This window comes from Elaeis guineensis, chromosome 3 (genome assembly GCF_000442705.2).
Source record: "Elaeis guineensis isolate ETL-2024a chromosome 3, EG11, whole genome shotgun sequence".
Taxonomy (NCBI): domain Eukaryota; kingdom Viridiplantae; phylum Streptophyta; class Magnoliopsida; order Arecales; family Arecaceae; genus Elaeis; species Elaeis guineensis.
In genome coordinates this window covers 109,958,049-109,980,344 of record NC_025995.2, presented here as the reverse complement: position 1 = coordinate 109,980,344, position 22,296 = coordinate 109,958,049, and the positions used below count along the sequence as shown (strand labels likewise).

The 22,296-nt window shown below is 36.0% G+C and overlaps 2 protein-coding genes across 3 annotated transcripts; both read left to right on the top strand.

Annotated features, from left to right (window-relative positions):
- Nucleotides 1–1,991: 1,991 nt before the first annotated feature.
- LOC105040988 (uncharacterized) lies at nt 1,992–2,888 on the top strand. The gene has a single exon (XM_010917760.4). The coding sequence runs from the start codon at nt 2,080–2,082 to the stop codon at nt 2,620–2,622; it is 543 nt and encodes a 180-aa protein (XP_010916062.3). The 5' UTR covers nt 1,992–2,079; the 3' UTR covers nt 2,623–2,888.
- A 4,732-nt stretch (nt 2,889–7,620) lies between these two features.
- LOC105040989 (uncharacterized) lies at nt 7,621–20,596 on the top strand. 2 transcript variants are annotated; one of them, XM_010917762.4, is made up of 10 exons: nt 7,621–7,961; nt 8,087–8,178; nt 8,309–8,475; nt 9,270–9,589; nt 10,089–10,239; nt 10,537–10,783; nt 11,754–11,825; nt 12,852–12,930; nt 15,800–15,917; nt 17,797–18,457. In XM_010917762.4, exons 1-10 carry the CDS (start codon nt 7,691–7,693, stop codon nt 17,825–17,827), a joined length of 1,548 nt encoding a protein of 515 aa, XP_010916064.1. In that variant the 5' UTR covers nt 7,621–7,690; the 3' UTR covers nt 17,828–18,457. The 2 variants fall into 2 exon arrangements, with proteins under 2 accessions (XP_010916064.1, XP_010916063.1); XM_010917761.4 differs by lacking the exon at nt 17,797–18,457 and adding an exon at nt 19,814–20,596 and having other exon boundaries at nt 7,622–7,961.
- The last annotated feature ends 1,700 nt before the right edge of the window (nt 20,597–22,296 follow it).

The following is a 22,296-nucleotide window of genomic DNA, read 5'->3' as shown; positions in this document are numbered from 1 at the left end:
TTATTTTTTTTAAATTTTAATTTATAATTCTTATTTTTTTTGATTTTTTAAAAATTTTTATTTTTTAATGCTACATTTATTTTTTAAATTCTTTTTTTAATTTTTTGACAAGCATTTGAAATGATGTTTTTCAATTAAATTTCAAATTTTTATTTTTTTCATATTTCTTTCTTTTTTTTTTATTTTCTATGATATTTTTAATTTTTAAATTTTTTAAGATTTTTTTTCATATTTTTTAAAAAAAATTTGAAAAAAATATCGAAATTTATTTTTTTTTGAATTACAAATTCAAATTTTTATATTCTAAATTTCAATCAAAATTAAAATTTTAATTTATTTATTAATTTTAAATTTAAAAAAAAATTTTCATTAATTCTCGATTTTTTTTTTTTGATGAGAAAAATTGAAAACGTCATTTTGAACGGCATTTTTTAAAAACGCCATTCAAAATGGTATTTTTAAAAACGTCATTTCAATTGATATTTTTTTTTTTTTTCGAACGATGCCATCGTGAAAAATAAAGTGATGTGGAGGGACATTTTTTTCTTTTGCATTAGATTGATAAAAAAATTTGATTTTGAATTATTTTGATATTTAAATTTTTTTTTTGTATTATTCTGAAAAAGACCTCCTTGCATAATGCTTGAAATTATTCCTGCGATTGGTGGTGTGCACCACGCGGCGGTACACCGCTATATGAACGAGGGATTATGATTAGTGATGTATGCCGTCACGTGGTATATACAATATAAAAAATAAATTTTCGTACGATACCGCTTCGTAGAAATATAGTTTGGATCGGAGATTGAAGAATATTGCAAAAGAAAATTAGAATAGCATCATTGTGCTGTGGAGTGGGCAGTTAGTTTCGTAGCCAAACGCTCAGGAGGAGCTTCATGCATAATTGCTGCGATCTTGTCTCACTCTTTTCAGAATTTTTTTTTTTAATTCTTAAATTACATTTGATGCATTATCAGATAGATTATATAAATTATTTTCAAAATAAATTATTTTTAATTAAATTATTAATAATGTTAATTATTATATTTGATATATATAAATAATATTACAATAAAATTATTGAAAATCTTGAACGATATATTTGATATGATAATTAAATTTTTTAATAATATTAAATTAAAATTTTAAAATATTTTAAATAATTTTTTAAATATTTTTTTTCTTCCTAATGAGAAGCGACAGAAGTAATATCAGTGTGATGGTAACGCAGATAAGTGATGAAAAATGGCACAGAAGAGCTATGGAGGTGGTGGGAGACAAGAGTAGAAGAGTCATGGGCAAGCAAGAGGGCACGTGCAGAAGAGTCGTGAGGGTGGTGAGGATAAGAGAGGAGGAGCCACAGATAGGTAGGGGGTAGGGGATAGAGAAGTCATGAGTCGAGAGGGGTATGGGCACACGTAGAGGAATAGTAAGAGTGAGGGAGACAAATACAGAGGGGCAGCAGTGGTGTGGTAGGAGATAAGTGCAGAGGAGTCACGGACAAACAGGGGGTAGAGGAGCTATAGGTCGTGCAGTAAAGAGAGATAGAAAAGCCACGGGTGTTGGAGAAAGGTGTGAGAAGAGAAGAGCAACTTCATGAATTACAAAGAAAGAAGTGCTGGTTACAGATTTTGTATAACTTTTAAAAAAAATAATTTTATTCAAAATTTTTATTATAATATTATTAAAAAAATGATAATTTGAATAGTCAATTTTTTTCAAGACTATTTAAATTATCTCAGAGAAGATCATGTGGGTTGTCAAAAAAAAAAAAAATTATTATCTAAAAAATATATCAAAAATAGCAATTCAACGGATTTATTCTAAATTGTTGGCGATCTGAAAAGATATCGGCCATCAAATGCAATTTTATCGGTTGTTTTCCTACCGATGGGAGGCAAAAAAAAAAAAAAAAAAGTATCTACGGATTACAGATGCGTGGAATTTCGTATGCAGTGTAGTGCATACGAACTGTTCGCATGTGAACTGATGGTACACGATGATTAAGGCGGAACCCGCCTGCGAAAGTTCCCAAACCCTAAAAACCCCGCGGTCCAGAGCGGAGGGCGAATCCGAAAGATGCGACCGAAATCCGATCACGCCAGTGGCGGCCGTGCCGCCACTGCGTCCGCGGCCTCCCCACCGTCGGAATTCGACTCGATTGACCCGATCCTCCACCTCCTCCGCTTCCTTCCCTACGGCTTTCTCCGCCCGCCGCACCTCCGCCTGAAGCTTCCCTCCTCCTTGGCCCTGCCCTCCCCGATGACCGTCTTCTCTCTTGTCCTCCTCACCTACTTCGCCGTTGTCTCCGGCCTCGTCTACGACGTCATCGTGGAGCCCCCCGGGATCGGCAGTACCCAGGATCGATCAACCGGCACCGTCCGCCCTGTCGTCTTCCTCCCTGGCCGCGTCAACGGCCAGTACATCATCGAGGGCCTCTCCTCTGGCTTCATGTTCGTGCTTGGTGGCGTCGGCCTCATCCTCATGGACCTCGCCCTCGACCGCAACCGCGCCCGCAGCGTTCGTATCTCCTTCGCCTCCTTCGGCATCTCCGCCATCGTCATCGCGTACGCGATGAGTATGCTCTTCATCCGCATCAAGATCCCCGGCTACCTCTGGTGATCCCCGTTTCGGTATGTCTCAAAGTTAGCATCTTGGATGATGTGGACCCTTTTTCTGGATCTAAGCTTAGTAGCTTCGAGGGTTCTTGGAGCTTTGTCCCCTTTATCTTTCACTGAGGAAGTGCGAAAACCTTTAGGTCTGCTGTTGAATCAGTTACTTTAAGTTCATGGATAATCATAAGTTTTTGTTCGAATCAAAATGGATGCTTGTTACTTGGTCTGATTTGACTGCATTGTGGAATATGTTATAGTTTGAACCTTTTGTTAGATGGTAGTTTGCAATGGTAGATCTTGGTTTTAATTGATCATTAGTCTTATGTTTTCTTTGTAATTCATGGCGTCGTTTGATTCCGGACATGGTGAATGGGAATTCTTTGATGTTGATGTCTTGGTATCTACTGAGCCATATTGTGAGGCACCAATGATATGATCATGGACATTTCATTGTGGATTTGCTGATTATGTTATTCATCTTGAGAGCAACAACAAAAGCAACACTTGGAGAAAGATTGACCATCTTCTTTGTGATAGATCTGCAGCAGGTTCCAATATAAATTTTTCTCCGTACAAAGTTCAGGATTCGCATTTGAATCAAAATGTTCGTGAATTGCTTTGACAAGTTCCTGATTTACAGAATCTGGAAAATGCTTTCCCTGATAGATGAGTTTCATTTGAAAGTATTATATCCCATTTGATTCTATTGGAAATTCCATGAAAAATTGGTGGTAACAGGAACAGCAAAATGATTATTGTCTTTAGATTAAATTCTTGTATGTTATATGACCACCAATTTGTTACAATAATCGCGTTAGCAGAACAGCACAATGCTTTTTTCTCATCAAAATCTCTGATTTTCTGAAAATAATTTTTTGTTGTCTTTGTGCTGCTAGACAGTGTGCCCCTTCTCTGTATGTAAGCTAGAAATCCCTTTCAGAATATTTGCTCAATTTAGTAAAATGTGCTTTTGTTCTTTATGAAAGTATCTTGTTTTTGAAAAAAAAATCAATGAAAAATTTCTTTACCATGTTTTCTTTTTTGTGTTCTCTCCATTTCTGCAGATGTTCCTCTTCTTCTTCCTTTTTTTTTTTTTGAAATCTGTTCTGACGATTTAAATCTTGAACTCCTTAATTCTCCAAAAAGTTTTGGCATGTGAAAAATTGTGTTGTTGCTTGTTCAACATTGAATCATTTAAGTAGATAGAAAACACAAAGAAGTTTAGCAATCAAAGCCCCAAATGTGTCAAACAGTAAACCCTCACCTAACAAATTTAAAATTCAATTGAATTGCAGGTGGCTTTTCTATGTAGTCTTTCATGGTTGATATGAAAGTTCCGTCTTGTTTTCAAGTATCATATGTTTTTCTTTACCATTTCTAACTATGCATGCTAGGATGAAACGTTATCTTGGTTACTTTTCTGGCACCAATATTTCAACTTTCTTGTATCTACGTCTCCTACACTATCAAAATATGTGGACACACCAATTTTTGTCATGTGATCCTCTCTGTGGACATGAAGCAATATGAATTTTATTTCCATTCTCAGTTTCTAGGCACCCCGACTTTCTGTTGTTTGAAGCCGTTTCAAGGAAAATTGAGCATCCATTGGAGTCTATTCAGGAGAAAGCACCATGCACTGTTAGAACTGAAAGTCTCGTCTCACTAGATGGGTTTTTCAGGCCAAGTATTTTATTTGTATGTCCAACAATATATAGGCAGGATGTCAAGTGCTTCTTTTAGTTAAAACTTAAAAGCAACACGATATTGATCTAAGCCATTTGATGCATATGGCTATATCTTTTCTGTATCATCTTTTAGGAATAGTGTTGCCCATATTGTTGACAAGATTCATAGTTTCTGTGTGACTAAACATATAAAAAAAATCTAATCAGAAATGATCAATGTTATAATTTAATTGCAATTAAGCATGTTTATCGGGGAGTTGTAGTTTATTGAATAAAAAACTGTATTCTACACTTGTTGCTGTTTTAGGTAAGTGTTGATGCTGATTCCAACAGAAATTTAAAAGACTTCAGTGTTAAGAGAAACATCTTGCTGGCTCAGTATGAACATTCATGCAAAATGAGCTCATACATAACTAATAGTAGAGCATGGAGGGAAGGTTATAACGTTTGTAAGGAAGGTATTGGCTTGTTTAGGAGTATTTAAGTAAAGTCAAGGGAAAAATCTTTTTGGTGCTGTGAACTTTGGGGTATTTGCAGAGTCGTAGTGGGTTTTATGAACTAAAGGTAACTAGTCTGGCTGTTTGAGTCTATGGAGTTGGAGGCTCTGATGTAAAATCATCAATATCTATTAGGATTAGATTTTTTTTAATTGCCATGTTGTCCGATATTTGCAAATAGTTTTTGGCTTCCTACATGAGGAAACTCATTGGCTTAATGTGGCAACTGGTTCTTGTTAATGTATTCAAAGGACCATGCTGTTTGATTTAAAAGTGAAAATGATGTTCATGCTGGACAACATCATGAGCTTTTCCTGATATCAGATTTTGAGCGTTCTTTTTTCTCTTTTGTGTTTGTTATCTACCATCATGCAAATATCCTTCAGCCTCCTGTTGGGACTCCTATTATAAACACGTTCAGTGTTTTAACAAATATACTCCCTTCATGACTCCTCTCCATTGACAAAGGAACTAAAGTACATAATGGAAGTCGGTTTGTTCCTTTTGAATGTGACATAGCTCACATGTGCCAAGTTCTGGTTCTGTGGAATTAATTAATCTTATGAAACCTCTGTTACCAAATCTCCTAATTTATGGGCATTTCTTGGCCATATTCATTGGAAATCAAGCTAAATGGTTGCTTTCTTCTCACCCAGTATGTGAAAATGGCGTATACTTGAAGCATTACATGCAACTATCGATGAAATTTAAGATATTTTATTGCTGAAATTGCAAATAGATGCTTCTTAAGTTTGATTATTACAATCTTCAAAATAGGCTTTTTAAAGGTATCGGTCTCCTCATTTTGGAGTGGAGTAGTGCTAGATTGTGCATGCTCTTATTGTGATATGAGATCTGTTATGCTGCAAGCTATACATTGTTCTGGCTTCTTGGTGGAGGTGAAAAGTCCTACACAAGCTTATGCTGTTATTACACACAACTGTTGAATTATTAACAGATTCTGAAGTGGAAGTTGAGTCCTGCAATCGAAAGAGCAACTGCTTGAGGCTGAATTTCAATCTCTAAGCACGTACTCTCAAGATTATATTTTCTCTGTGTTTCTTATGGATCTTGTGGGCTACATTATGTAACAGTTATTTGCAATTTAATGAAATCGATTGGTAAATGACCAGACCTTTATTTCATCACAAGCTGTCTTGTTTGTTATTCTTGATCAGAAAAAGAAAGCACTTGAACTTAAGACACAGTGACAAGCAAAAGAACATAGCCAGAAACATACATGGTGTGGCCTTCAGGTAAAATGAAAATACCTTCTTTGCAGAAACACTGTGGGCATTAGGTGGGAGAAGAAACTTCTTGACAATAGCACCGCTTTTCCTAACCAAAGAGGTTAACATCGTAGCATTATGTCGCTCCCTGAACCTCCTGCAGCTCTGCTTCAACTAGCATTTTTCTCCATGACCGTCCATGGTATTGTATGATAACTTCCTCAGAAGCACATGCATTCATGAACAAAAAATTCACAAATCCCAGCCAGTTATGTCTGTAACCCATGTTTACTTGGATTTTAATAAGCTAATTCCTCTCCGAATCCGCATGTTCCTTATCATGAAAATACGATAGAAAAGAGATTGTTAATCATTCTACAGAATAAACACATTACAAACTGAAAATTTTGACATATGATGCAACACCGGAACGACGTGCTATTGTAAATTTGGTTACAGATCTTGAGCAACAAAGACAGCCAAAACAATATGAAAATTGCACCTGTTATTAAACATGACTAGAAATCAAGTAATATTGCAGTTGTTATGTTCAGATGGTTGACCAAACCAACCTTGGCAAACGCTACCCAAAATATCAGCAGTAGCGTCTTCACACAACCTTGAGAGACATCCATCAGTAGTTGGACCGGCTTGTTGGCTCGAACATCATCCTCATCCTCACTGGAATGGTATGTATGTGTTCTCCGGAGCGTATTGGAAGCTTATGGTAAACATATCTTAGTTGAACCACATGCTTCAGGGAGATTCATCCATTCAAGGTGGTCATCTCAAGTGATGATAGCTTTCCGCTGCATATATCTTCAGATGCCTCAGCTTAATGCAACAATCCACCGCTAAATTTTAGAGGACCCTACAACGGGAAGGGCTCCATGAACAACCAAACTTGTTGCAGGCCCTCCGCCACGGCGTCTACGCGTCCATGCGGTGCAGATATCTTATACACAGATCTGCATTAATTTGTGGATAAAATTATCTATACGAATTTAGGTCCGTAAATATATTTTATACACTTACACTGCATTTTTTTATGTAGATATTTTTTTATTTTTAATAAAAATAAAAATAATATAAATATTATCCATTCAAATTTATTTTTATATCCGAATTAATTTATATATGAATAAAAATTTAAAGATCCAACTAATAGGTACATCCATATTCATATTTATCAAAAAAAATAAATATAAATATGAATAAATAATTATCCAATTTATATCTAAATCTATACGTAACTCTATATAATTTTATATAATACTTATTAATTTTTAAAAAAAAATATAATTATATAAATATATTATTAATTTAATTTATTATTTATTTAATAATATTTTTTTTGTAGTCATAAAATTTGATTATTTAAATTATATCTATTATAATATAGATATTTTTAATATCCGAATTAATATTTATTAAAAATAAATATGAATATAAATTTTTATATCTGATTAATATTTATATTTATATTTATTAAATAAAATAAATATAAATATAAATATATTAATATTCGATCCGTATCCGATCAGATTTCAAGGTTTTTTAGCCAGGTTAGGAAGAGAGGGTTTACGGGCTTTAAAACGGTTCTACGCGTGAAATGGAGTTGTTGAGGGGGCGTCTGAGTCCGATTTGTTGTTCGTCGGAGAATGGAGGGGAACGAGATGAGCGTGGCGTTCGAGAACCGGGTGTTCAACCGGCGGTCGGGGCTGGGCGGCGGCCGGATGGGGTGCACCCTCGTCACCGGCTTCCTCGGCAGCGGCAAGACCACCCTCCTCCGCCACCTCCTCCACCACCGCGGCGACCTCCGCCTCGCCGTCCTCGTCAGCGAGTTCGCCGACTCCGACGTCGACTCCCTCCTCCTCGACTCCGCCCGCCTTAACTCCGCCTTTAACCTCTCCACCGTCTCCCTCACCCACGGTACGCTCTGTCGTGTCATTCTCAAACCCTTCCCTCTTTTTACGACTCATCGATCCTATTTGCTTGAATTCGTTTCTTTTTTTTGCTGTCGGTCTTGGATTTCCATCATCATCGTCCAACATCAGGTTGTGGTTGTTGCGATGTGAACGGCCCGTTCAGAGAATCTCTCCAGAGGATAGTCGATAGCAAGCACAACTTCGATTGCCTGCTTGTCGAGGTTTTCTTATATTTCTTTTGATTCCTCTTTCTTGTTCGTGTTGTTCGGCATGTTTGTTTGTTTATTTGACTGCTTAGATTACAATCTATATGGTTCTTGTTTACCTGAATCAACCGAACATGTTCTTTAGACATCGGGTTTGGCAAATCCTGACAAGTTTGCAGCGGAGCTGGAAGAAGTTGGCATAAACTTGGATCTCACTGTTGCCGTGGTTGACGCTGAATCCATTGATAAGATTATAAACCTTGACATTGTAAGGAAGCAGTTGCAGCATGTGGACATTGTCTTATTGAACAAGTATGCTTTCATAATACCGGTTTTATCGTTGTTATTTCATAATTGGTGGATGCATCATGGTATTAGAATATTGTTGTTAGCTTTAACTCTTTCATCATTAGTTTTATGAAGATGTTTGGAGGTGGAGGTATTAGTGTGAAAATATCTAGAGGGTTGGCCTGGTGCTCCTTATGCTGTTGATTTTGAGACTTGCTGAGCTTATCTCCATGTTCTGTGCCGCATATAATCCATACAATTCTTGTAAGCTTGCAAATCAAAAATTTAGGACAAGAGTTCATAATGCCCCATTACATTTTTTCTTTCTTTCTTTCTTTTTTTGCTTTCTTAATTGTCTCCTATCAAACCCATTTTTGATTCTGATCCCCGACCCCTTTCACTTGGCTTTCTTCAACATCATAGGGTCTTTATTTCCATGTAGTTCTATTATGGGAGAAACTATTTTGAAGCTGTACCATCATTACAAATGGGCTACTTGGGGGGAAGAAAGAAAGAATTTACTTAGCTAGTCATATTTATTTAGTGAAATATGCAAGTTTTAGAGACTTAAATAGCATTTTTGCACTATCAGTTCAGCTTTCTGAAGCTGAAATTTGTGCAACCTTCTTTCATGGTATTTATCGTACAGAACTTTAAAAGCATATTCTGTTTTACTGCTATTTTTTTTTTTTTTAAAAGAAGCTAGCTTCTTCTTATGTTTCTGTTGGGATCCTTGGTATATTAAGTTCAGTATTAACTTTCTTTGAATGTGAAGATGTAAATCCTCAATTGAAATCATTATTAGTTATCTCTTGCAGATGTGATTTGGCTAGCCTTGGTCAGATATCTGATGCTGAAGATCTTTTGGAAGGATTAACAGGTGGTGCTAAGGTTGTTCGCACACAGTTTTGTAGAGTTCCTCTGGATCTTGTGATCGATTGCAGTAACATGGAAGCTTTAAATGTGGTGGAGGAAGTTAACAATGCGCCTGCAGTACTTTCCCATGAATCTTTGCCTAAGATGGTATTCCGAGGAGATATGTATGCTAATACCTCAGCAACCATCTCATCTATCAGCCATTCTGGTGACCAGCCTGAAGCTATTGCAGATAGATTGAAGTCTGACAATTCACAAGCTGGTAGGGCACATACCCTATCATTTCTATTAGAACTTTATTGCTTAGGTTGGATGTATCCATTTTTAAAAATGAACAAGCCAATTTATTAGTAATTAATCCATTTATATTTGCATCATGATATAGTTCTTGATGTCAAATGTTTCAATAATTGCAATGTGCTTTGCGTTTATGCTGACTGGTGTCATGCTAGTAAATTTATAAAATTTATAATGCTTTCTGGATCTTAAAATTGTGTCATAGCTCACAAGTATAAATCATAAATGTATGATTTCTCATTTGGCGATTTAATTTCAACTAATGAACATCTTAAAAGAAAATAAAATTAGGATTGCATGGCTTGGGTGGTTATTGCTGATTTATGTCATAGCAAGATTCATTGCTTGCACACACACACATATGGGCTTATCCTCTTTGGTTGGATGACCCATGGTAATTGCAATAACTTGAGACTTTGGCATAGTTTTTTTGTTTGCCCTGAATATTTTCCTTATCCTTGTAGGTTTACCACAAGGGGTATCTTTTTCATCTGTTACTTTTGAATGTGAATCTCCCTTGTCTTTGGCCTTGTTCCAATCAAAAGTTCTTAGAAGCATGAGATGCGCAACCGGACTTCTTAGGTCTAAAGGAATTGTATGGTTTGCTGAGGATAGGTATGTCTGATCTTTTCTTTGTTATTTCACTGTGTATTAGAACAGCTTCGAAGCACGTTTCTTCTGTATTTTTTTCTAATTTAATTTTGTTGGCTTCATTTCATTGACATGCTTTGCACATCTACTTTCCTTCGCTGTTGTTATCATTTCTATCATTCCCTTGACAAGTAAAAGATATAGTAAATCATGTGAATGGCATTTTATTCCATATGTTATTTTCTGTATAAGACTTATTAAACATATTAGGGCCAGTCTACATGGAGTAACAAGTTGATTCTCCTCTTCTTTTCATTCCAGAGAAAGTCGTTTTGTTTTCCAATGGAGTGGGGTTAAGAGGGTGGAATGTATGAGTGGACAGCCTTGGGAAAGTGCACCAAAAACTTGTCTTGTGTTTATTGGCATTCATAAATTTGAGCTGGAATCTATCATTTTACAGCTTTCAGAATCAGCTGATCCTCATACAAAGGTATCATCGGAGTCTGGTATTTGCAAAGACTTTGCCCGAACTTTTGCACTGAAGGTTGCAACTGATGGCAGATTTAAGGTAAGGCTCTTTATTTGTGCTATAGAAATAACCCTTTCCCCCTTTACTATGGTTCCTGTTGGTAAAAAAAAATTGTCTTCTCGGGCATATTTTCAAATTAGTTAGCTTTTATGGAATTTTATACAAGGGAAGAACCAAATAAAGTTGCTTCTAAATAAGCATAAGCTCAGCAATGAACATCATGATAACCAATAAGCTTTATTAGCTAAGCTTATTCATTATGCAACTTCTGCAGCTTAGCATACTTCAGGAATCCCATTCAACCAAAAATAAATCTAAAGCAAAATTCCAATATTACATAGGTTGCATGTCAATCATTTTAATTATTGCTTATGAGGTTCCATTCATCCTGCTGTTACCTCTAATATTCCTTCGTCTTTAAAAAGGTTAGAAGTTTGTCTATCCTTGTGCATGGAGATTTTTGGTTCAGTTTTCCATATGTATGTATGTATGTATGTTATGTTATGTTATGTTATGTTATGTTTATGTTTATGTTTATGTTTTGTTATGTTAATGTTTATGTTATGTTAATGTTATGTTTATGTTTGTGTTTGTGTTTGTGTTTGTGTTTGTGTTTTGTTATGTTAATGTTAATGTTAATGTTGATGTTATGTTATGTTTATGTTTATGTTTATGTTTATGTTGTTTATGTTTATGTTATGTTATGTTTATGTTAATGTTTATGTTATGTTATTGTTATTGGTATTGTTATTGTTATTGTTTATGTTTATGTTTATGTTTATGTTTATGTTTAGTTATGTTTAGTTATGTTATGTTATGTTATGTTTATGTTATGTTTATGTTATGTTATGTTAATGTTAATTTTTATGTTTATGTATATGTTTATGCTATGTTATGTTATGTTATGTTTATGCTATGTTATGTTATGTTTATGCTATGCTATGGTTATGCTATGCTATGCTATGTTATGTATTTATTTATTTATTATTTTTTTTTATTTTTTTGGTAGGAGCCTTCTCTTTGTAAGGAGCCTCTTGTTATATTTGGCCTGAAAGGATCACCATTACGTGGAATAAAAGAGGTAATATCAGTACATGTTTTATGAATTTTCAATGATTGGTAATGTATAAAATTGAGGATGTGTTTGTGATGACTAACGACATTAGATATCTTTAAAGTTTTATTATTATCTGTCATTTCTTCTCATTCATGAACATTCTCCTGCAAATATATACCAATAATTATTTGCAGCAGCTTTATATGGCAAAATAAGTAATTTTAAGTAAAAATTGGTGTATACTGTCGAGCCTAATAAACATTCTTGACCCAGCTAATACCTTAAGCTTTTGGATTCAAGTGGTTATGTAACATGGTATTGAAGCTACGGTTGCTTGAGGTCATGAGTTCAAACCCATCTAGGTGAATTATTTTTTAATTAATTAATCCATTTTTTATTTTGACACACATTAGGTCCCAGCTTATTTGTCCCTCCATATGTGTGGTCTGGGGCCAAACATGTGGAGTGATGTTAAGTCTCATATGCATCATTGATCCATTTCCTAGCAGCCTAAGCTTCTGAGATCAAGTGGTTAATTGACATACCCAAATTTTTGTTTGCATTGTCTTTCTATTGGTTGTCTTGAAACAACATTATAGAACACAACATATGCAAGTGTGAAATGCAAAAATATGTGGCTGAAGCATCAATCATATTCAAGAATCAAGATGTCAATGGATCATATATAATGTGTGACCTTAAGTACTCTTGCTGTAGTAATAATATATGGTTGAAGCATCAAGCATGTGCAAGACGTGAAATGCAATGACAGTGATACCTCTGTAAATCTTTTAGTCTATCATGCTTACTGTCATAAAATCATATTAATGTCCCATGTTTTGTCATCTCTTTTATTGCAACAGGTTCTGTATATTAGTTGTTCTCCCTTCTTTTTACATTGTTCTAGTTTTTGCCTTGAATCTATTTCTAAGAAATGGTGAACCGCACTAGTATAACAGCCTCATGTGGCAGCTACTTAGAATCCTAGTATTGATAGCAGTTTCTGAATCTTCTATATATTAAGTGATCCTTTTCTCTTCCTTTATACAGTCTCATCTGAATGGAGCTCTAATGCGTGTGGTTAATGGTAAAGGAAGCATCTTCCTAACTGCTACTTCTTCTGGTGAAGGTAATATTCTCACTTAACATAGGACTTAGTGCTTGAATAGTCTCAAACCAACCATGTAATGTGTGTATGTTGCTGTAGAACAAGAATAGCAATTACATTGACTATCATTTAGACTTTTAGCCAAGAAATTGTTTATACGGAACAATCACAATGGACGGTCCAACCAATGGCTACCTAAACTGGCAGTTACCAATCCATTATTTTTAACTTGATCATACTTTTACTTGATCAAAGCATTAAAAAGATATCTGTTTTGATGGATCATATGATTGTCATAAAAAAGCATAATGGAAGTGTGAAAAGAATATTTTATATCCAAAATCTTTAAGCCTCTGTAATTGGATGTGATGGAGTTTCAGTGACTTAGTGGGTGCTAACTTTTCAAGTTGTAAAGTCATTTGGGATGGTACTCAATGACCTAGATTTGAATCCTGCCTCCAGCCAGGTGGCTGAGCAGGGGTAATCCCCTTCCCCTTTCTCAAAAAAAGGTTTCAGTGAGTGCAAAATAGATTATCATCTTCTATTGCCTGGATGTTTTATGTTATTTGTTTTTAAACTGTTCAGTCCATAGGCTAGTGAGCTTGCAGGCTACATAGCAAGGGTAACCTCTCTTTAACAGATGTGCTCTGGAATGGATCGTGAATGCATCTATCTGACCCTGAACCACCCTGAACCAGACAAGTTAATTGATGCTATCAATGTCTTAGTTAAATAGGATATGCTAAAGCTTATACGCATAGAGGATATGACAGTTTGCTGGACTTCTTTAACCATATTAGGAAATTTTGAATAAGAAATTCTTATAATATCAGAACCACTTAATATATGTACTTCTATCTGATGTAGTATCATTAATTCAAGAAGGTTGCCCACTTAAGATGTTGGGCGGCCAGGGGATCACATAGTGTTTGGGTAGGTGCACAAGTAGGCAAACTTCTTGAATTCCCCAAAAAGTGTGTGTGTGTGTGTATCTGTCAAACATATGAAAGTAGTAAGAGAATTAGGAATAAATCAGAAAAAAGGGTAAATAAAATAATCATGTTTGCATTTATTGGATGATCTATCTCATTGAAACATGGCATATTTTCTAGTAAAGCAACAATGTCTTTCTTATTATTTATTTATCTGACGATATTATTAATAGATCAACGAAGAAGCAATAAACTAGATAAATTAATGTAATAAGCAACTCTACCTAATGACAAATAATCAACAAAAACTGGGGAATAAGCAACTAACATAGTTATATTTTAATTTATAACCAAGATGACTTGTTAGGTCAATAAAGAGAAAGATAAGTGGAGCCATAGTTTGCCTGCCAGACTGTCCTATTGCTTTGGCTTCATCAACTAGTTAACCTTCCCTAGAAGATACACTGGACATGCTCTAAGTTCCTAGGTTGCATATCGGAGCTTGCTCATATAAAGATATATTCTTGTTGGTGTTTTTTTAGCCTCTGCATAACAAGTGTTCAGCTAACTAAGTGGAAGCTAAGGAAAACTAATATACATACATTATTTTCATAACAGCAAAACCTTTTTATCTATAAAGGTGCTAAAGTATCAGGGGCCTGCCCAAACTGTCCATCCAAATTGGCATGCACCATGCTGGGCTAGTAGCAGCATCCATCACAAGTTGGAACAGCCCCCATTAATTATTTTTAAAAATATTTTTTAATTATAGAAATGGTATTAAGTTTTTTTTTCAATTTGGTGTGGTGTGGCACATGTGCGGGCATGATGCTGGCACTTCATGTTTTGGGGATGCCCCTTAAATCCCCAATAAAAGCTTGAGGAATTCAAAATGAAGTATATGTTTGACAACAAAGAAATAGCCACTGGCATCTTTTCTCAACATATACAAATTTAGATTTCTAATTCTTATTTAGTTTTCACCTCATATGATAATCTATTTATGATGTAAAATTTAGTAACAATAAGATCAAGAAATAAAACCAAATTCATTAACAAAAGTTATACGAGGACTTTGTTAAAACAAGACTCTCCAAGACAGCCACAAAAATCCTGAAAAATGGTAAAATTTACTCAGTTTACTTCTAACCTGGTAACTGTTGTTTCTCAACAGACTTCACAAGACTAAACTGCTGGAAAACAATGGTGCATTGACCATATGTAATAACAGTTCACCTGATATCTGTATGTAAATTTATGGGAACAATGGTGCAACAACCATATGTGATAACAGTTTTCGTGATACTTGTATGTAAATTTATTGGCTTTCGAAGCTTCCAACCATTTTGCTTCTAAAAGCTGAGTGCACCTTGTCCACATCCTTAAACATTTATTGTTTTGGTTGGTGGATTAAGTTCAACCTGCTTCAGATGACAGTGAAAACCCATATATTTTTCGCGTCACGAGTTAGAGGGGGAAAAAGATAGGAAGTAAAAAGTCAATGAAAAAAGTTCATCTATACTATGTGTCTGTATGCATGCATGCATTATATATGTGTGTATGCATGGATGGATGGATGGATGGATGGATGGATGGATGTTAGGCCCTTCAAACTTTTAGTTGACTCTTTTATTGGTATCTGGAGTTCAAACAACGGGATGACAAACAACAGGAGTTCAAACAGCATTTTTACTATAGTTTTTCGAAAAAGGCCTACCTATCATACCAACATTTGTTTACATGTTTTTTATGGTCTATCACTACCAAGTCGTCACGACTATTTGATGCTTACATGTCACCTACTTGAGTAGCTAGTGATACATAAGTTTCTTGTGTATCATTGACTGGTCAACCCTGATTTTTGATAGAATACATACATGAAAATATAAGTTTCTAGTAGTTGTAAAAGAGTTATATTTCTGAAAATGGATGTAGCATTTTTTTTTTTTTTTGCCCAGAGCACAATCTGCAGATTATGCTTTGTGAAGAGTCAAGTGTAGATGAAGCATTCCATGAAATTCGATTGGCTACCAGTGCAGTGATCTCCAAATTATGCAAAAACTTTTGCCCATGCAGGTAAGTTGAGAATGATGTACAAGTAGCACATGCTTTCTGAGTTGTTAATTAAGTCATTGATATTTGTGGATGTATCTTTTTTTCCTTGTCCATTAATTTGACCATGTTCAATATGAATTCTATAATGATTATTTTCGTTAAAATGTTACCTAATCATGTCCTTGTAATCATCCTACCCATTGATTTTGTTAAAAATTGATACAAATAATTTAAGCAGAGTAATAAGAAAGTTTGTATGTTGGAATAAGGGCATGATAGCTGCCAGCAGAAATTTATACTCTAGTGCTCTACCAGAGGATTTTGTAGAAAATTTTCTATCTCCTTTGAATATGCACTGTTTGGATTTTTTTGGAAATCCAATCTTTATCAGTATATAACCAACACAAAGCAGAAGACTTTTAAGCCACTCAGAAGCTGATATTCAAGTATCTTGTCGAGGTTTTAATTTTAAAATAATTGCCTTTTGTAAGAAGCATTTGCAAGCAAACAATAAAGTTGTGTAAGCACAAACAAAGTAATGGATCAGTGCTTAATTAATTCTATGGTCATCTGAAATGCTAATATGACATTCTTTATGCATTTGCATCCTGTCTAGCAACTCTTCCCATGTCTAGTCAGAGATGCATCAAACATTGTCTTTGGCTAGAGAATTAGGATCTTCAAAGATAATTTGCTGATCAGAGACCTTTGAATATAAGATCAATACGTTATAACATGAGAGACATGTTTAAGTAATATTAGAACTGGAGCAGAATAAATGACTTAAGATGGCTACCTGAACATTTTTCTTCTTAAAGGAGAATACTGTAGATGAGATTGAATTCATACCAACACCCTCATAAGACCATCAAAGACAAGTAATGACCATATGGGCATGAAGGTAAGGTTGCTACAGATACTGCATATCATCAATTGATGCCAGAATAACAAGGATATCTATATTGCTTTTTGCACAAGAACTGTGTTAGCTCCTGTGCATCCTAAAGTACAATTTTTCATGTAGAGACATTTCCAGGAGAAGTTATTACATTCAAAGTTTTAGCAATACAACTTTATGTTTCATGGTTGAATACCAAAGATCAAGGTTGATGTACTGGTGCATACTGTCCTGCATCAGGCATATAGTATCATACCAATACCAAACTGAGACTCAATACAAGGCGTACCAAGTCTCGGTTTGTAGAACCAACCCTTGTACTAAGCATACCGACACTGTATTAGCATGATACTTATAGGGTGTCCAGTACCAAGATTGCAAACCTTACCCAAGATACAAGGTAAAAAGATATAAAATATGTCATTTGTCAAGTTTTCTAATACTCTTCATTGTGAAGTAGTTACTTGATCACCTTCATATGGTTAAAGAGGAAATCTATTAGATGCTAGTCTATATTGTATATAAAAATGACTTTCAAATCAGGGAATAATCTCGTCTATCTGTTAATTTTTATACCAAGAATATCCCTCCTATTTATCTTAAAATGCATTGATTGCCCCACTAGTTTTCTGACCTTTAACTACCATACAGACTCTCTCTCCTCCTTTCCCAATGACCTCTTTCATAAATCTCCCAAACAAGTCAGACTCTCTCTCTCTCTAATAAGAATAAAAAAGAATGGGCTTTCAAATTCAACTCTCAACCAGATTCTATCAGTCTCTCTTCTCTTAAACATGCATGTTTCTCAAAGTTTTCAGGGTGGCAGTCATTCTCTACTTCTCTGTGCTCTATCTACATGCATCGATGGCATGTGGCAACTTGCTAAATCAGTTACATTTGGGAGTTATATTTTAGAGGGTGCAAGAAAAATTATATCTGACATTTAGTTAAAGAATTCTAGTTAGGTTACTGAACCAAAGACCTCATGCCTTTATCTGATAGGTATCACATCATGAAGGTTGCATTAAATTAGCCTGATGATCATTTACCTTGGAAGCAACATCAGCAGGCACTAGAGGATTGGCAAGAATATCTAGAAGACATGTTTGTCTGCACTGGACAAGTTTGTCTGCATTCTGCAAGGCTAGATCACCAAAGATGTATTGAATGTGAAAGCCCAAGCCTTATTGAAAGGTTTGATATATCTATAGTCAAAAAAATTAAGAGGTTCCGAAAATATAATAAAGTTATAATAGCCAAATGAAGACAAAATGTCATTTTTATATGACTGCTCAAATATTCTATTTGCAAAACTAATTGATTCAGAAGCGAATGCTTCAATTTCTTCTGGTTTACTTTCATTTAATATAATGCTTTTAGTACATAGTTCTTATAAACTATATTAGCAATCAAGAAATGTTATGGTAGAAAACTAGAGCACCATGATGTCACCATCCGAAGTAGTCCATTTCTCCATGATGGTTATATACATAGCATCTTTTTTCACCACCATTTCTCTATTATGGTTGCTACCATTGATCTTACCATGATAAGTAGACAAAGAACCTAAAGTGATGGCAAGGTTTGCTGAACCAGTGTTGGAGGGTGTATCAGCCGGCAAGCAATTCGGTACCGTATGGGGTCAGTACCATGCCATTTTGGGGCATATCAAAATGGAGAGAGTTGGAGAGGGAGGGAGGGAGGCTGAGAGAGTGTGATCGAAAGTACCAATCATTGTTGTTGGAGTGGGGAGAGGAGGGAAGGAGGAAGGGGGAAGGGGGAGGGCTGAGGGGAACCCGAACTCTAACCCTAGTGGGGGGGTGACACTTGGTGGTGATGATCGAGCCGGCGGGTGGAGGATGATCAGATGGGGGGTGCTGCTCTCATGAGTGGGGAGGGGGTGGGGTTGGGGGGCTTCATCACGAGCCTCAAGGCATGAGGGTGGGGAAGAGGGAACGATCACGATTTGTCAGCAAAACTGGGGGCGTGGGGGGGGGGGGGGGGGGGGCGGGGGGGTGGCCAAGGCCAGCCTATTTAATCGAATGGCTTGAACTAGGCTTTTTTCTTCTCTCGGCCTATTTACTGAGCCAATAGGACAAGCCATCCTCGTTCCCTATCAATTCGGGGCGGTATGGCCAACATTGAGTGATGGAATGGTTATCATGAAGTTTTTTTTAGTATATAGCACTTCTCTGTTCACTACAATAGGTTTGACAAAATTTTCTCATCAGCTGAAAGATGGACAATGTTTTAATCAAACCAGTAGTGTAATCATCATGTCAATGTGAATGTGTTGTTTCTGTTGTTAGTATTTTATGAACACTGCTGTAATAAGATAACGCAAGTTTAAATCACATAATGAACTAGAGTTGACTTCCATCAGAGAAATTCCGGAGTTGCATCTATAGTATAGCAAAACGAAACTAGTTATAGTGCTTTATAATGACAAGCCCAGTGCTGTTGGATATGGGTTGAAGCAACTTGCATGGAACTTGTTTTAATTTGATGGAGATGAAAAAACACTTGTAAATTATACTAGGACAGGTTAGACTAGGTTGCTGGCCGTGGTTTTAGGCAAAGTTGTCTGTTCTTAACTATTGAACCAATATTGGTATCAATATTTTATTAGCGAGGCATGCATAGATAGGCTCCGATAGGCAAGGCTTTAATTCTCGTGGAATGAAGCTGTCTCGATTTTTTCATGGAACTGGACATGCCGCTGTTCTATCTTGTCCTGACACATGGAATGGTCTTGTGGAATAGGAGATGTCCCAAGAAGTGCTATTCGAGATATTGGAACGATGGTGAGATGGTCCTGTCTTAGCACATGGCATGGTACCCCATCCCAGTGTCTCGCGGGACATCCCACCGGGACTTGAATCCTCGTTGATAAGAATCGTGATGTTTGTTGATTATGATTTTTGCTCTGATAGTTGCAATATATTTTCATTTCATAGCTTATGATCATTCTCTAACATTCAATTTGCATTGCATTGCATGGATATCATTTCACCACCAGGTCAGATCTTACAGCTCATCATGTCCATTGATAATGCCACATTATCCAACATGTTTTGAAAAGGACCAAAGGATTTCAAGGTATTTATGACTTCTCTGTCTCCAGCATTCAGAGCATGATATTGTTTCTGACAAGAATCTACATAGTGCACGAGGTTCCTTTGCTGCAATCAGAGACCATTTGATTGAATAACTTTTATTCCTTCGATGAGATCTTTGATTATGCTGTGGTTAATGACATGATGTTGCTTGAGCCTCGAGGAACTCCATGCAATTATCCATGGCCGCCAATTTCACCTGGAAATCAGATTCTATAGTTTAGATGAAAAGGTCATCCAGCAACTAGTCTATACAGCTCATCCCAGAGAATGCGGCATTGCTAGCTTCCAGCGCGCATGGTTTTTTGCTTGTCAGATGCAGGTTTTCTGAAATATATGCTTTGCTGATCTTACTTGGAAGTCATGATGGCAGCCTTTATATGAGGATGTTTATAAGTTGACAGGCACAACAATTTACTGATTCATTCAGCTTAAAACTATTTATGCTTACCGAAGTAAACATGGTATACTGCATAATACTGCACTTGGAATTGGAAAAGATCTGTTTTTGTTCAGTTGAACGAAGCAAATCCCTCTGAATATACTCAATCGAGAGATTACAAGTTTGGATAACTTATTTGTACTAGACAATTGTAAAAGATGTATAAACCGCTTAGTGATCCTCTGAACAAATGTACTTTGCCGTTTATAATCTTGAAGAGCTAGAGAATCAGCTGTGGTTGGAAGGAGGCGTGTGCTTGGTCTTTGCCATTCTGTCTTCTCAAGAATTTGACAGCTATTTAAATTTCGTGTTTCAGGTTGCCCCCCAAAACTTATGTAAAATGATGCAACCATTTCGCGAATAGACGAATTAGGTGGACTCAAGAGTATAGCATGGGCTCCATGTTCCATGGCTTTCAAATGTTCTCAAGACTTGACTCTATATTTAGTAATTAAAACACTCAGATCAAAAAGTTTGTAATTTGAGCTCAGGATTTTGGTGTTCTGGTTATCGGTTCTTGATGTCCAGGCTATGCTCCCAACGATACGGTGGTGGTGTCTTTCCAATTGCATGAGTTGTTGATTCGGGATGAATGGCATTTGGTAGCAAGGATATGTTTGCCACCATGATATCTGTTGTTGGGGAACGAGAGAGTGAATAGGCCTGAACAAATATGTAGGTGGGGCCGAGCGGCTTTATGTGGAGGATTTTTCTTGAGTATGCTACCGATGGATCGGACTCGATGTCACCATTGGTAAATAAATGGGCTTAGGTAAGGCTAGTCAACTATATAGGATACTGGCACCACACACACACACACACACACACACAAAAAAACAAAAAAAACAAAAACAAAAACAAAAACAAAAAACAAAACAAAAACAAAAAAAAACCTAACTGGGATAGTCGCAGCTACGTGGTAGGAACCATGTATTTTCCTGTAAATATCATCAGCCGATTTAAAATTTTATCAGCAAGGACTTGGGCACTAAGGCAGAAAGTAACTCAACTAAAACACAGCTCCATGATCAGCAGTGACAAGTGGAGGCTTGGCCATACCATTCCGCATTTGCGTAAAGATATCTTCCACCGTCTGGCTAGTCATTATTGAAATCACATTGCACCTCCACTTATTTCCAACTGTTATACAGCACGCACCGTACTGTGATGGCTTAGCCACCCGGAATAAACCGCAGGAAGAAATGACAGGAAACCCCACCACAAGGTTCCCAGTAGGTTTTGGCTGATGACAATGACGATGAATCATATAAAACCTTAATGTCAACTTTGATGAGGTCACATAACTCAACCAGCGCAAGCATGTAACAATGAGCGTATATATTCTATTCATTTGATTGAAGGGATCTCTAGTTGATGTAAGCTTACTCATTAAGAAATTGATCAAGTCACTGGGTGCGAAACTTTTGAATTCAGAGGAAACAATTTTCATGTCTCACATCACGTGCCTCATACCAATCTTTAAAGTAATAGGTGAATTTTTCTTTACCAAAAAAAAATAAAAAAGGTCATAGGTGATTTTCTGTTGTTTCAACCAAAGGTCCATTCAAGCATGTGTAAATAACTGGTTCTTTGACCTTTAGATCATGCAACACAGAATTTTTGGTTTTAATATTTTCAACTTTCATCATCATTGAATTCGCTTTCGTAGCATAAAAGATTGCCAATTTGTTCAAGATTACAAATGGTTAAGACTTGATTGTTACTTCACAAAGTTTGTACACAAACAAGAAGAATGGTTTGATTACGGGAATTCAAGTTTATCATGGATGTTTAATCAAGTTGAGACGGTTGCCAGTTTGTTCCTTGATAGGACTCCATATTGCTATAATTTACATCTCAAAAGATTTTCGAAGTTCCCAATCGACAATACTAATAGCTACACATATGTTTAATAGTAACCAAGGGTTATACACGATGAGCCTG